The sequence below is a fragment of the Psittacula echo genome (genome assembly GCF_963264785.1).
Source record: "Psittacula echo genome assembly, chromosome: 6".
NCBI lineage: Eukaryota > Metazoa > Chordata > Aves > Psittaciformes > Psittacidae > Psittacula > Psittacula echo.
Window position 1 is genome coordinate 37,588,978 of NC_137743.1, and position 16,057 is coordinate 37,605,034.

The 16,057-nt window shown below is 38.6% G+C and overlaps 1 protein-coding gene across 7 annotated transcripts in view; it reads right to left on the reverse strand.

Annotated features, from left to right (window-relative positions):
* Positions 1 to 16,057, reverse strand: part of GTDC1 (glycosyltransferase like domain containing 1) — a gene marked incomplete at its 5' end in the record, with an annotated part of 127,781 nt that overhangs the window by 15,136 nt on the left and 96,588 nt on the right. For 6 of the 7 annotated variants that reach the window (XM_080620667.1, XM_080620666.1, XM_080620669.1 and 3 more), the window contains one exon: positions 3,104 to 3,213. The exons of the other annotated variant lie outside the window; for it this stretch is intronic. In XM_080620667.1, coding sequence (XP_080476793.1) covers positions 3,104 to 3,213 — 110 coding nt within the window. The remainder of the gene's footprint in view (positions 1 to 3,103; positions 3,214 to 16,057) is intronic. 7 annotated transcript variants of the gene reach the window in all.

Here is a 16,057-nt window from a genome sequence, read left to right on the forward strand (position 1 = left end):
CTGATAGTTTAATTCTCATTAGATTGTTAAGCCTTAAATGAAGTGATGCTCATAGCAGCTGTGTCACTTCTCTATTTGTGGGATTGGAGTTGGCCCCTTGTCCTTGCTCAAACTCTTCACTGCAGAGCCTTGTGGAGCAAACCCACCGGTCCTCACGCTGATGCTTTCAGGAGGGGACATCTGGAAGAAAGGAGGGGAGCACTAGGCTAGGAAAAGAAGAAACAACATAAGAAAAAAAACCCAGATGGAGAGTACAGGAAATGCCGAAGACATGCTGGCAGGCAGGGTGGAAACGAGAAGACTGGATGGAGGAACTGTGAAAAAGCTGGAGCAAGTACAGTCAAGTACCCTGCTCTCATGAGACCCCACCTGGAGTACTGCATTCACCTCTGGGGTCCCCAGCATAAGAAGGATGAGGACCTGTTGGAGTAAGTCCAAAGAAACCATGAAGATGCTCCAAGGGCTGGAGCACAGGCTGAGAGAGCTGGGCTTGTTCAGCCTGGAGAAAAGAAGGCTCTGGGGAGACCTCAGAGCAGTCTTCCAGTACATAAAGGGCCAGAAAAGAAAGCTGGAGAGGAGGTTTTTACAAGGAAATGTAGGGATAGGACAAGAGAGAATGGCATAAAACTGAAAGAGGGGAGATTTAGATTAGACATTAGGAAGTTCACTGTGAGGGTATTGAGGCACTGGCACAGGTTGCCCAGAGAAGCCGTGTCTGCCCCATTCCTGGAAGTGTTCAAGGACAGGTTGGACAGGGCTTGGAGCAACCTGTTCTAGTGGAAGGTGTCCCTGCCCATAGCTGGGGGGTTGGCACTATATTTAAGGTCCCTTCCAACCCAAACCATTCTATGCTAAGTTTATGAGGGTCATATGAGTCTATTTCAGAGCTCAAGGGGAGGAAGCTGGAAGGGGAATGAGGAGGGTTGGGATGGCTGGAGGACAGCAGGCTGATTGGGGCAGCCTATATCAGCATTACAGTAATGATAGAAAGATGCTGCTTCTTGGTATGGGGTTCAGATGTCTGTGCCAGTCTTCCAAATACGCACATTGCTCTGCTGCTATCTTTATCAAGCCAAAATTTGATGTACCATAAATCTACACTGAAAGTGCAGTTTATATCCTAGGACAGAGGAGTACCAATGACAGAAAAAGGTCTTAAACCTCTAATGATGCTTGCTATGTGCATGAAGATCAAAGATGAGATAGACACAACTGCCACCCATAACAAGTAACTTCTAGTTATCGTTGGGATACTTGCCAGCCTGAACTCCACCACTGACAAAGTCCAAGCAAGAGCCAGTCATGGAGCTACTTGCTCTCTTCCCCAGGGGTGGAACTGCCCTCTGAAGCATACTTGCCTGAAGCCCTAAGTTGTATCTCTTGATTCTTTCAGAGCCTAAACTCAAGCTTTAGCACCACTGAAAATTAAACATTTCTTAACTTCTTATTGGATATTTGCTGTTTATTTCAAACCAGCAAGCTACTGAAAAATTGGGTTTTCCAAAAAGAAAAAGAATGATTACTGAATTATGAAATATGTTATGCACTTTTTGTCTTAGCAATGACTGTAAAGGTGACATTTATAATACTGATGGAATTTGGTCCCATAATCGGAGGGAGAGGAAACACAGAGTCCATAATTTATAAAAAAAAAAAATTAAAAAAATCTGCAAAACATCTCTTAAATAGATTTTTCAGTAAAGCATGTGCAACAGGTTTTATTGGTACTTGTTAGCAATGACCTGCATATGTCATTTGTATGAATATGGCCCTATCAAATACATGGTGATGAGACACATTTCACCATGTTGCCCTTTATATAGAATCTATTTATACATGAGGATGAATGAATTGACAAGACAAGAGGTACGGCATATAGATTTGATATACTGGCATAAATTTAAGATGATCTACATTATTCATAAGTACTGAAGCCACAAATGAGATACGTAACAACATCCAAAATGAGTGTCAATAGAATCTGTTCCCGCAGTGCACCACCATATATTCCTATCTGTCACATATTCCTTAGAAATTTCTCCTTCTAAGAAATCTGGTGCATTCAGTCTGGAAAGCAACATCGCCTTGGGATGTGCGATAAGACTTGCCTGGAAGAACAGGCTTTCAGAAACTGTCTAAAAAGAAGTGGACAGAAAACACAAAGAATTTCCTGCTACCAAACTATTATCTTTTTTTCCAATCCAGTTGTGCCACAGCTGAAGACCCAAAACTTATTTGGATCAGATCAATTTCTTGGTGTCTTAAAAACCACAAAACCAAATCTAAACCAATTGAAATATCACCAGTCCAGCAGGCAACAGATACAGCAGAACTGACAAATACACTAATCCCAAGTCTATTTTTATGAACAGAAAAAATAGAAGGATGCTTAGTCCATGTTTTGGAAATCACATATGAGCTAAAGCATCACATATTTTGAAGCTTACTCATTATTAACATACATTTTTAAAAGATTTGATTTACTACAAGTGCACCTGGTATAGGATTTGACTATTCTCTTTATTGCCAAAATATCTCAGGCACAAAGCTGTGTGTATTCAGAATAAAACCTACTTCTTTTTCAGATGGGTGAAACTGTTTACAGAGGAGTGGTTATCAGAAACCAAGAAACAGAAAGAGTGTGCAAAAGAGTGGTATAAGAATATTAAAGATTAATGACCACTTTCATGCCAGATACAAACCAGAAGTCTCCACAGAAGTCCTTAACCTTCTATTTGAAAGGGAACTAACTGTTTTCACCTGCTGAAATCTCAGTCTGGATTTCAGATGAGTGATCCTGACCTGAGAGATTTTGTTTCCTATTTGAACCATCCACTCACTCACACCTATCTCTCTATTTAAATAAATACAGAAGTGTTATGAAACACAAGTCATAAATAAGGTTTCGTACCACCAAGTAAAATCAAAGATGCTTACTGTTTTTAATAATTTTAATTTTACAACATATTTATGTTATTTAGTTTTATAACTATGAAGATTTTAAACATGGTCTTTTCACTAATATAATGTGTACCTGAAAATTACTTCTGGAAATATCTACTTTATGCTAACTTTACAGTAAAGCAAAAAAAAGGAAAGGTACCTGGAATTTCACTGAAAGCCTCTCCAAGGACGGACACATGAAAAGGTAGATCTTTTTCTTTCAGTTTCAGCAGGACTTCAAAGAAAGTTTCAGGACCTTTGTCATGTTCCCTTAAAATAAACAGAACTTATATCAGCATCATTTATATTTACTTGCGGAACTTTTTTTTTGTTTGTTTATCAGAACAGTATTTCTCTTGAATAGTACTTCTGGGGACTAAACATCTTCAGCAGTTTCCCTCCTTGCTTCGTTTCATGGTTAAACATTTTACTCAGTGCAGCTCTTGGGATCAAAACTCAGTTTAATCAGATTCTTCTCTCTCTTCCCTGTCTTCAAATAATGCTTTTAACTCTTCAAATTACCACACTTGAAAGTGAGCAGGACTGAGTAATATCTCACCCAGCTGAAGGCAAAAATCATATTAAAAAAAGGGTACGGTAGGAAAAAAAACCAGGTGGTTTTTTTTTTTGTTTTCTGTCCAAAAGTATGCATACAATCTCTATTTCAAGAGGCACAGGTGACTCAAAAAACTTTTACTGAAACCACAGGATTTCCCAAACTGGAATTCTACGAAACCATGCTATATTCATGAAAAGCTTCTGATCCATTTAGGTAAAAAAGAAAAGAATAACATAAGGCATCTTCTACCTTTAGACTTTTAAGGAGTTAACTGGAAGTTAAAATAAAAAATGCTCATAATTTTAGCTTAAGATAATATTAAAGGTTTGAATGAATATGACACTTAATGCCTTGAAACACAAGGCTGATTATCTAAAAAGTAAATAAGTCAGTTTGTTAATCTATCTTCTAGCACAGAATGAAAGGTTCAAAAAGGTACCACAGATTATCTAAATTTCCCAAATTTGCTAAGTTTTATTTAAAATGAAATAATGCTCCCACTCTAAGGTGAACATTATATCTTGCATTTAATTACTCTGCTTTAAATTACTGTATTTCAGACAGATGTGCACCATATGTCTTTAAAATATTTTGGTTTTATTTATTATTTAGAAAATTCCACTGTTTTCCTTCCTGTATTAATGAAAAATCTATAGCTCAGCTGCCCTGGTGTCTTTCTTCACAGACCAATCTTATAGAATGAATCTGTAGGTTTGTCACACTGTTATATGAAAGATAATAATTATATAATTCAGGAAATCTGAAGCCAAACGACATCTGCAGCTCTACATGTGTTAATTTCTCATTCAGTCAATATTTTTGGTTTAGGGAATTAAAACAAATTAATCTTATAATTAATGTGACTTCTCTAGGCTGAAAAATCTTCAGGAATTGAGGAGTTTTCAGAATTAGTTGCATTTTCTTAAAATAAAGGCAGACAATAATTACTTTAAGAAGTCCTCCATCTTCCAGATTTGTTTTGTTCCCAATAATAAGGAGGAATGTAACTGCATAAGCTTCATAATTTGTTTCACATCTGTGAACCAGGAGTTTTCATGGCAGTTCCAGTAACAGAAGGGGATACGAGCACTGGCTTGGAGAGAGAATTTCTTCCAGTTGCAAAGATTCCAGTACTGCCTACTAGTTTGCTTGCATCCTCATGCTTAAAATGGCCACCTGTTTCTGGTAGGTAAGTAAAGGGTAAAAATGTGTTGTCTGTACTTTAGTTGCCTCCAAATGCCCAGCTGAAAGAGGAAAAATGGGATTATAACAGAAGACTCAGACTTGGCTAGAAGAAACCATCTCTACCAGAAATGTGCAAGTTTGCAAGGAAAATAGCTTTGATGCTGGGAGGCAGTGTAATTCATGATAATGTGATAATGTTTCCTGTTAGCCTCAGATTCCCCAAGGCAGGCTTTTGTGGGTGCTTTAGAAGTGATCCTGATGAGCCCCCATCCTGTATCTGATGCTGAGTGATGCCCAGCTCATCCTGAGATGGTCCAAAACATCCTCATACACAGAGGAGGCAGTCTTGACAGACTGAGCTGCGATGCTTACAGAGCTTTCCAAGCTCCTCACAGCCCTACTATCAGCTCTGCAGTCACAAAAAGTCCTTCCAGCATAGGATATGCTTTCCTTCTCACTTTCCAGAAGAGACCAGGGGTCCCAGAGGCAGCCAAAAGTGGAGGATGCTGTTGGAGCCACACTGTCAAGGAGCTGGCAAGAGAACATGGAGCCTTACAGCTCATCGAAGCCACATAAGCTGCACAATTTAGGAAAACTGATAGGAATTGGAAGTTGCAGCTTTGTTTAATAGGTGGGGAAGAACAGAAGGAAAATTTGGCACCTAGAAAGAATGCTGAAAGGAGAAACGTTTCCTCTGCTGGAACTGGAGCTTCTCTTACGGGTTTTCTGCTGTAGGTGATCCTCCTTCCATACCCCCTTTTAAAATACCTTGCTTTTATGTGATACTCACAGATTTTAATGATACATTTTGTGAATCTTGTAGCTTTTCAATTTGGGAGGTCATCTTATTCAATTTCCCAGCCTCCACGACTTTGCAACACCATAACCATTTTATTTTTGGTTAAGACCTACAGAAAGGTTCTAGCACGTGCACCTACAGATTGCAGTATATTATTATTATTGCAAGTTAGTAAAGTATAGCTGCTCCTGGGAGAAAGCAATAAATAGTACAAGACCACCTCTTTACTGCATCAAAAAGAAGAGAGCTCTGTTTCTTGGCTGACATGGAGAAAATCATATACAATCCAGTCTGCCTTACTCAGCAACAACTGCTGAACACACCAGATTGCCATAGCAGTGATTGTGGAAAAAGATGAACACAATATGGAATGTCTGTTCTGTAAAGATCTGCTCAAAATGATGTGCACTTTTGGCTGCATCTGTTGCATTTTTGAGCTTTATTAAACAATATTAATTATATACTCCCTTAATATTATATTCCCTTAAGAAGAACTGAAAAACTGTATAAAAGCCTGATAGTAAAATGAAAACTTTTCTTTTAAGATACTATGGGAAAAAATCAAGCTAATGTGCTTCCAGGATCTGGCTTCATTGTTTACGTTAGGTATTTGAAATGCTCTTGTATTTTTACTTGATTTGATATGCATCTGGCAATGGAAAAATAAGAACTGAGCACGGTCTGAAGATGCTCTAAATTTCATTGTAAGAACACGAGAACATCAGAATAGCCAAACTCCAGCTGTAAGTGCTACAAAACAGACACAGGCACCACACCTATACTTGGATTTGAGAGCACTGTCACTGGAGACATTTAATCTCCATGTTTCGATACTGCATACTCAATTTTCTTACCAGTTTTTTTTGTTGGTTTTTTTTTTTTTATTTTTATTTTTTTTAGTCTAAAACATTTTAATAGAGGCATTTGAAGTCTCTCTTAAGAACTGGCTGAGCTTTAGTGGTCTGGTTATGGGAATGTGGCCCAGAGTTCAGCCTGATTTAGTGACTTCCCTTTTTAATCGAAAATAAAACTTTCAAGACTGTCCTTGCAATGAGGAATGAGAGGGTGGTAGTATCAGCAGCACCAGCTCTGAGCCTCCATTATCTCTGCCTCAGATTTTCTGTTTATAAAATGGGTGTGAGAGTATTATTTTTTCACCACAGAAGGATGCTGTCAGGATTAATTGATGACTTGACATCCCTCTTTTCAGCCTAAAATGATTAAAAAAAGCAACTTCATAGCACTAGAATGATGCTCCTCTATACGATCAATGGCAACAGTCTTCAAAACATTCTTTTTTTTTCAGCCTGAGCCCTCCAGCCTTATCCTTTGCTGGAACTGGAAAGAATGTGCACAGAGACCAGCCAAATTTGAGTTATCCCTGGGGCTGCAGTATACCAACATCCCTGATCAGCGATGGGAAACATATTAAAATTATAAAAAAAAAAAAAAAAAAAAGAAGAAGAATTTGGCCCTTTACATTATTTTCTGCATATTCATCTCTTGAATTTGAGTGAAATTTAGTAAGTGACCCATATGGTCTTCTGTGACTGAAGTTTAATTTTTTAAGTATACGCAAAGTTATCCTACATGGTGATAATCAGTTATTTAGGATGTGGAGGAAGAAGCATCAGCTATGAATTAGAAAGTAGAAGAGTTGTGGAAAAGAGACAGGACTTGCTTAAAGGGGAAAATAAATGCATTCTATTAAAAACAAAATAAAACCCTACAGTTTATGCAAGTTAATCAGTAACGCAGAAGTGTTAAACAAGGTGAGAAGGTCTTATTATTTGAGAAAATACTGCGTAAAGGGTACACAATGATTGTGATAGCAACAGCACTGTCATGCCATCTCAGGGTATTTTGAAAGGGTTACAAATAAGCTCAGCTAAAAGCAATATTAAAAAGGTTGATCGTAATCTTCTTAGGACATTTAGCATGGGAGATTTTCAGTGGTAGAGAATTTCAAATTGTGAGGGCATGCAGTAATAGTTCACTTTTTGTAGTGCCTTAAATCCAAGCAATTCACAATGGGTACATCTCCTTTTGTTTCCCATTTCGTAAAATCACCTGAATGTCAGATGGGCAACGGTGACAAATGGTAATGCTAAAACAAGCACAAAATCTCCGTAAGTTAAAATAGCATTTTCTTTTTTTTTCTTTTTCTTTTTTTTTTGTTTTAGGATATATAGCAAGACCTAAAAGACAGATTTCTGCCTACCTGCAATTATTGCTAGAAATTGGTTGATGAACTAGGCCACTGAAGCATCAGTCATTATTTATGAAGCTGGGCAGCAGTCATAGAGATAGAGGACCAGCAAGCCAAGAGCCACCCAGGATGGAAACGAAGGGACAAGAGACATCAGCCAGAGAAAGCACACAGAAGGCATGAGGGGCAGCGACACAGCTGGGGAAGTCTGCGAGCACAGAATCAATAATTAATATTGATGGAAATGTAGTTTCTAAGACACAGACCTTACCGTGGATGACAATGGTCCTTTAGTTTTTGGAAAAGTGAAATAGTGAGGAGCAAGTCTGACAGCAATCAGGGCAGATGAGGAGGGCAAACCAACCTCAGAAGAGAACCATGAGAAGAAAAAAACCCAAAACAAATATTCAAGTTGAAAACTTAAAAAACCGATGACATATCCAAACTCAGGAGGTGGCAGGAAGATAAATACAGTGTAAATAGAAGAGAAGAAGAAAAAGGCACAGGCTTGGGAAAACGGAAAGAATACAGAAAAAATCAGACTTGAACACGGCTGCAGAGAGCATTTGAGAGTGCTATCAGAGGTACAGAAAAGGTCAGGAAAAAAACCAGTAAAGACATAAATTAGGAAGCAAAAGTAAAACTGCATGATTATTAAAGGAGGAGAACCAAAGAAGAGAAAACAGAGAGCAAAGGCATGCAGACGCATTAGCAGGGAAGTACAGTGCAGAGAGGATGGAGAAGCACCATGGAGGAAAAGGTAGAAAATGTGTAAAACCCCTTGTAAAAGTTAACATTTTTGAAAGAATGAAGGTGAAGAAAAGCATGAGCATTCTCTGCTGCTGACAGCGGGCTGTGAGGCAAGAGCTGAACCTTTTTCACACTCTGAGCCAGGAGCTGGAAGGTGCCTTTATCCCAGTAACATTCTTTGTTTGGGTGAATGGGAAGAACAGTAAAGAATAGGAACTTGAGGTTCTTTAATGTTTTGACTGATATGGTACAGACTTGGGGAGGGTGATGAAGGATGCCACAGGCTGATAAGAGGACTCATGACATCAGCCTCCTGTTGACCCTGTATCTATTCAGGGCATTCTCAAGAAGCAAGCAGCAAAACATTGATAAGTGGTGCAGTCTTTGCATTCGCACTCTGCTGAGCTAAAAATGGAGCTTCGTTTCATGTCAAACCTAACCTAAAGAACAGTATCAGGGATTATTTTCACTGCATTATAATATTTAATGTATTACACTTCCAAACTTTACATTAAATCTTGAGCTCAGAAAAATTTGAATATATTTTAAGGTTTATTATAATCTAATAAGGTTAGAAAGGGGCAGTATAGTCACACAAAAAAATAAGCTTGGCCTTCAAAACAGAGAATCGCAGAGTTCTGGTCTTTTCCCAACACTGATTTCCCACGAGACGGCTCTGCCCAGGTTTCCCCATCTGTAAGATACATTCTTACAGGAGCTTTCATTTACAAAAATGTGGTGAGGATCAGAGTCAGTAAATACTTTAGTAGTGAAATATTCTTCTTGAAGTAAGAGGACTTATGTGGCAAGCCTATTCAAGATATCCAAATGAATATTCAATATATCAAAATGAATGCCACATTCTAGTAATTATTTTCATGGAGGACAGAGGACTTCCCTCATTCAAATCACTTTAATACACATTTCTATATTAAGATTGGGAAAAAATAAAAAGGGACAAAAAATTTAAAATTCTAATACAAAATTTCTGGTAACAATGCTCATCTTAACTGCAAAAGAGGAAATAGTACTGCTGGGAAAGAGCTACTAGAAAAGAAACAGGAGAAAAAAATAACTATGAAAACACAAACATGAAGGAAAAGTTAATTGCTTTCCATCTATTCAATTTATCACAGCATTTTCCCATCTTTTTACATTTCCAATAAGAGGTAGAGGTAGACTGTAAATATGTAGTTAACTCCAATGAGTTTTCTTCTTTGGCTTTTATGCCTACAAAATGTCTTTGCTGTAATTGTGCCTCTAAACACTGTCTGCCATCATCAGCATCAAAAGTTACCACAATATCTAATACTCCCTCAGTTAACAGAAAATGGAGTCAAGTAGAAGAAAATGCTTTTGCATAAGTGTCACTGGAAGAAACGACCATACAGAATAATTTTTGGCTAGCAATTTGGAGGTTCTACAAACAAAAAAGGTCCTGATCCTTGCAAAACACCTCTGCAAACCAAGGAATTAAAAAGTGTCACTAGAGAGGCACAAAGCAGCCAAACAAGACTGGCAAATACAGTCTTTTATTTTCTATTATAGCCTGTGAGGTATTTACAGTGAGGAATATATTTTACCTTCTGATTTTTTCAAATTGCTGGCCTGAGAAAAATGGGTGACATTTTGCTTTACGCTGGAAAAGCATTTTCTCCTACCTTGCGTTATCTAGGAGAGATTCATAAAAAAAAAAAAAAAAAAAAGAACCTTGGGAGTTTATTGTTTAGATTCTTCTTCTCCCCTCACAATTCATGAAGAAAAAACTCAAAATAAAATATTGTGCATTCTCGAACCAAAGAAACCTCAGGATCAGCATCAGTCATTGAACCTCCTGCTTATTTCCTACCTTTGAAGAGAAAAACTGGTGTTCGGTTTCAGTTACCTTGGTGTAAAAATCATGCACTTTCATTCAAATACCTTTTCATTTCTTTAGCTTGGTGAACCTAGGTTTTCTCACGTATAGGATTCAGATAAAAAAACGTTTTAGTCAACCTTGCAACACAACCTCATAACTGCTATGGACTGCACCCAAATAAAAAAAAAAAAAAAAAAAAAAATTAAAAAAAAAAAAAAAAAAGAAAAAAAAGAAAAATTAACTTCCTTTTGTGTTCAAAAGGTAATGTAACAAACTGCTTCCTGTTGTCAGGAGGAGAGATAAAATAATCTGAGTGACCATGACAGCCCTGATAACAATACACAGTATCTGTTATTGTGATTCAACATACTATAAAAACTGTCATGTTACGGTAATAGTAGACAGGTATGAATATGACAATAAGTGGGTAAGAATCTACTCAGTTGGTTCCTTGGAAAAACAGAAAAAGAATTAAATATAAAATACTACGTAAAAACGACATTACTACACATTTCCCTGGGAATGGTGATCCCACCATAAAAGATCCTGTGGCCCCCCTGTGATTTCCATGGTGGACTCATATCATCAAAACACGACCACTTAATACTGCACCAGATACCCTGCCTAGGGCAAAAAGTAACTCCTCATCCCTACTGAGCAATATCCTGAGAGGAATTAGCTCAGGTACCTAAGATAACTCATCCTTTTTGGATCCATGAAGCTGACAGCTCCAAGCATGAAGCTCCTAAGCAGGAAATTTCTTGGCACCAAGACCAAGGCTTGAAACTCATTATTCAACAAGATTAAAGTAACTACAAATAGCACTGCTTTCAGAATGAAGAATCAACTCATTTCATTGAGTCAGGGTTTGCACAAAGACAACTGAGGAAAAGCAGAGATTAGAGGACAAAGGGTGGGGAAAAAAGGGTGAAAACACAGAGAAAAGGAGAGCAGGGAGGAGAAGAAGGGAAAGGCAGAGGAGAATTGCAATGCAGTAAGAAGAGGAAACTAATTAAAAAGAACTTTGAAGGAAGAAACATAACCCACCCTAGTACTAGTGAAAATAAGGAGGAATATTAGATCACTTGCTTATGAAATATTTTTATCTCTTGGAGGATATTCACAAACTTTGGTCTGAGGTATTGTGAATTACAAATGGGGCTGGTGGCACCATCTGCTAAAATTTGCCTGGGACTTCTTACAGAACCTCTACAGTCCTTGTTTATGATGTTTCTCAAGACTGAGGCTATCTTGGACTATATAACCTTCTAGAAAAATTCTGCCAGAAGTTTTCAAGAGCATCCAAAGAACAAGTTGTGAAAAAAAACCAAACCAAAACAAAACAGAACAAAAAAACCATTACCTAGTAAAACTGCAAAATGTATCTTAGCCGAGCCCAAAGAGTGTTGGTAAATTGTATCACATTTAGCTGGCAACCAGTCACTAGTGGTGACTAACACCCTTGATGTTAGGGCCAGAGTTGTTTAATTTCTTCACTGATGATCTGGATGAGGGGATTGAGTGCACCCTCAGTAAATATGTAGACAACACCAAGTTGGGTGGGAGTGTTGATCTGTAGAAGGACAGGGAGGCTCTGCTGAGGAATCTGAACAGGCTGGATGGATGTGCTCTGGCCAACGGCATGAGGTTCAACAAGGCAAAGTGCCAGTTCCTGCATGTGGGCCACAACAACCCCATGAAATGTTACAGGCTTGGGGCAGAGTGGCTAGAAAGCTGCTCAGTAGAAAAGGACCTGGGGGTGATGACTGATGGCTGCTGAACATGAGCCAGCTTGAACATGAGCCAGCTTGAACATGAGCCAGCTTGTGCCCAGGTAGCCAAGAAGGCCAACAGCATCCTGGCCTGTATCAGAAATAGTGTGGCCAGCAGGAGCAGGGCAGTGATCATCCCCTGTACTGGGCACTTGTGAGGCCGCACCTCAAATCCTGTGTTCAGTTCTAGGCTCCTCACTACAAGAAAGACACTGAGGTGCCGGAGCAGGTTCAGAAAAGGGCAACAAAGCTGGTGAAGGGCCTGGAGCACAAGTGTGATGAGGAAAGGCTGAGGGAACTGGGAGGGGGGTTTAGTCTGGAGAAGAGAAGGGTCATGGGGGACCTCATTGCTTTCTACAACTGCCTGAAAGGAAGTAGCAGTGAGGTGGGGGTCAGTTTCTTCTCCCAAGTAACAAGCGATAGGACAAGAAGTAACAGCCTCAAGCTGCACCAGGGGAGGTTTAGATTGGATATTGGGAAGAATTTCTTCAGAGAGGATAATCAGGTGTTAGAACAGTCTTCTCAGGAAAGTGGTGGAATCACCATCCCTGGAAGTATTCAAGAACTGTGTAGATGAGGCCCTCAGTGATATGGTTTAGTGGTGGTCTTAGCAGTCAGAGGTTTAGAGTAAGAACTGAATATTTGGAAGTGTTTGACTTTGAGCCAAAGACACACTGGAAGTCTTCCTAAAAATGTAGACAAGCCTTTGAAAAAAGTCCTTCTGCACACAGTCACTGAAAAGTCCATTTGTGCTGTGCACACCTTAGGCTAAAGCTAAGTGAGACAGTCCTACTGTTGCAGGTCACAGAATCACAGAATAGTTTGGGTTGGAAGGGACTATAAAACCATCTCGTTCCAGCCACCTTGCCCTGTCCCATGGCCAGGGACACCTTCCACTAGAAGTCAGGCTGCTAAAACCCAGGGAGGTTCTAACATCTGGATTGAAAACACAGATCTTGTTTTCACTGTCAGTGATCCCTCTACTGGGTTCAGAACAAAGTTACTGGTCTTTGCAGAAAAAAGAACTGTTTTATATGCACTGAAAATAAGGAAAACCAAGAAAATGGACTATTTGGTTAAGAAAGTACAGGAGATGGATTGACAAGACAGAAAGCAGTAATGGTTACATGTCCTTTCCAAGTTTGACTAAAACTCTTAGATGTGGACCAGAAAAAAGCAAAGGGGACAAATAAGATCTGATCAAATATAACTCAAGAACAGCATGACAAAGAAATAGTGAACTGAGTGAAGAAGTAAAGGAGATGGTGAAAAAATGCAACACAAAACCAGTTCACATGGGGAAAAACTTGAAACCAGTCTAGAGACCAAGAGGATGATCCAGTCAGGTTGCACAACAGGGCTTAGGAGAAAACAGGGATCAATGTGTTGTACCCTGTACAGGTAGTGAAATGATGGAGATGGGAAAGGTTGAGAAACTGTAGAAAGGTGAGATGCAAATTCGCTGCACAAGACTACATATGAGGAAAGGCCTGAGAAACTGACCTTGACAAAGACAGAAGGAAGAGGTTTGAAAGAGAAACTCCAAAAACAGCTTGGGTGAATGGAGCAGAAAAGGATTGCTTTGATAGCAACAGTTGGAAAAGCAAAGCCCCCTTCCTTCAGAGCACTGAGAGGACTCAGTCCTAGCAGTTCACATGTGTTTCTTCTCAAAGACTTGGGTTTCACAATTGTACCAGAAAAAAATCACCATAAAATGAGTTTTGTACCATGGAAAAAGGGAGAACTGAGCTTACTGGAGCTATTACGGCAAACTGTGATACATCTATTCCAAATGTAAATAATCTTCAAATGTCCACATGATGCACTTATAGTCTTACATAACTCAAAATCAGTTTTTCAACCATGGCTGAAGCATCTATTGGAACAGGCTTCAGAGGACAGCCACTGAAGTGGCCTCTGCAAGTGTCTGGATAGCACAGAGTGAATGAAGAAGGACAGTTTATCCTTGTGATAAAGGATAAGATAGGCAGAATCCTGATGTTATTTAACTTTTTTCTTATATTTAAGAAAACAGTTATCTCAGGGTGCAAAACCATTCCATGGAGCAGAAAAAACCCACTCATATGGGGTTTCAATTTTGTTTTTGATACAGGTAACAGTGCTGTTACAATCTGATACAACGTTTTACTGTACACACCAGGTAACCTGCTGCTTCAACCCTGACTTTACAGCAGTGGAAAAGAGGTTTACATCAAATTACTCTAAATGCAATGAGAAGCAGAATTGGGCCACAGAGATTAAACATAGAAAAGAAAGTAGAGTTCTTAGCAGAAGTGAAAGAACTAAGTGTATTTGGAGGAGCAGTGAGTAAAAAAAATAAGTTTTCTTTTAATATGATTATTTTTTCAGCCTATTAAGCTCTCCAGTATCAGAATAAAGTCTTCTTAAAGTTAGTAAATAAAAGCTTTCAGGAAAGCTTTATTAAATCACTTGACTTATCAAGTTAAAACTCCCACTCAGATATCTTAATAAAATGAAATCAGAAGCCAATTACTAACTACAGGAGTTACTGTTGGCTACACCACTGATCAGATTTCTGTAAATACAGTATTTAACAACAACTTGTATTAGTTCTCTAAAGTTTCCATTTCTGAAGGTCAAATAACTATGTAACTGCTTAATAAAGAAGCAAAGAAGTACCTCTAAATATCTCCAAGCTCTGATGGGCTTATATTCTGCTCCTTAGGTGAGGTATTAGCAAAGCTTATTTATTTTCATTTCCAAGGCTTTTATTTGCTCATTCCCTTGTGGTAAAGCTGATTTCCATGATGATTCCCTTCCTAATTTTAATACCCTTTTTACTCATCATATAGACATAAGAATTTTCCATAAAATAATGAAACCCTTCGAAAAGAAATGAAGACAAGTAGGAGAGGAAAGTAAACTACAGCTTACTTTTTTTTTCCCCCCACCAATTAATTGATCCACTGTCATATGCATATATGAAAGATTTTTTTTTAATGAAAGGAAAATAAGGTTAATTAACATAAAACTCCTCACTCCTTGAGATGCTGAATTTTATATTTTATCCATGCTGCCTTAAGTGCCTTGATTTCCCAGTAATGACCTAGTTCTCCTAATGAGTAACATTAACCCCTGGCTGTAGCTGTCCAGGACTTAATTGTCAACTGGAGCTGAAATAGGAGAGTTTGCCGATCAGCAGGTATGTGGTATATTAACTCATGTCATTTCAGACCCTAATAAATAAATCTGTTGCTAAGGCAACAGGAACATCAGCTGTATCACTTTTATTCCCCCCACCCCACCCCCCAAAGGAAACTGCCTTTAACACCAAGCTGTTAAAAAAGGAAAAAGGAAATTAACTACATGTAACTATCATTAGAAGAAACATCATTTCTCATCTCAGAAACATATCTATATTAATAATAAAAAAAAAAGCATTCAAAAAATGACTGCTTTCTACTGTGACCAGTGTAACTGAAATTATTTCCCTCAACTGAGGGAATGCAATTTGAAGTATACATCTGAGTGAGAACAGATTACAAAATATTTTAGCTCTTTGTATTTCTGACATAGCTCCCCTCTCTTTTAGTACACTGCTGATGCCAATTGAGCAAACTGCTTCAGCCATTAATCAGGAGCCCAGGCAATTGAAACCATTCCAGAAAAACCACCAATCACCCAAACCCAAACACCTTCCCTACCCTAGCTGACTCTTACGATACAAGTGGCAGACATGTAATCTTTTGGAAGGCTAAAAAACATCTCTTTTGCAGATCATCAGATTTACCTGCAAATGAAAATTTCAGGACCTGATTAAAATGTAGACGCCATTGTTCTTCCCTATCCCATGGAGGCAGTTACCAGATTCTTCCATGGGAAAAGCATGAGAAAGCTGGGGCAAGACAAATGCAGCTCTGATGGCACACATGGTTTGGTGAACAACTGGCAACTCGCTTTCAGCTTCTGCTTCTCTGTCACTAAGATCGAATCCTGAACA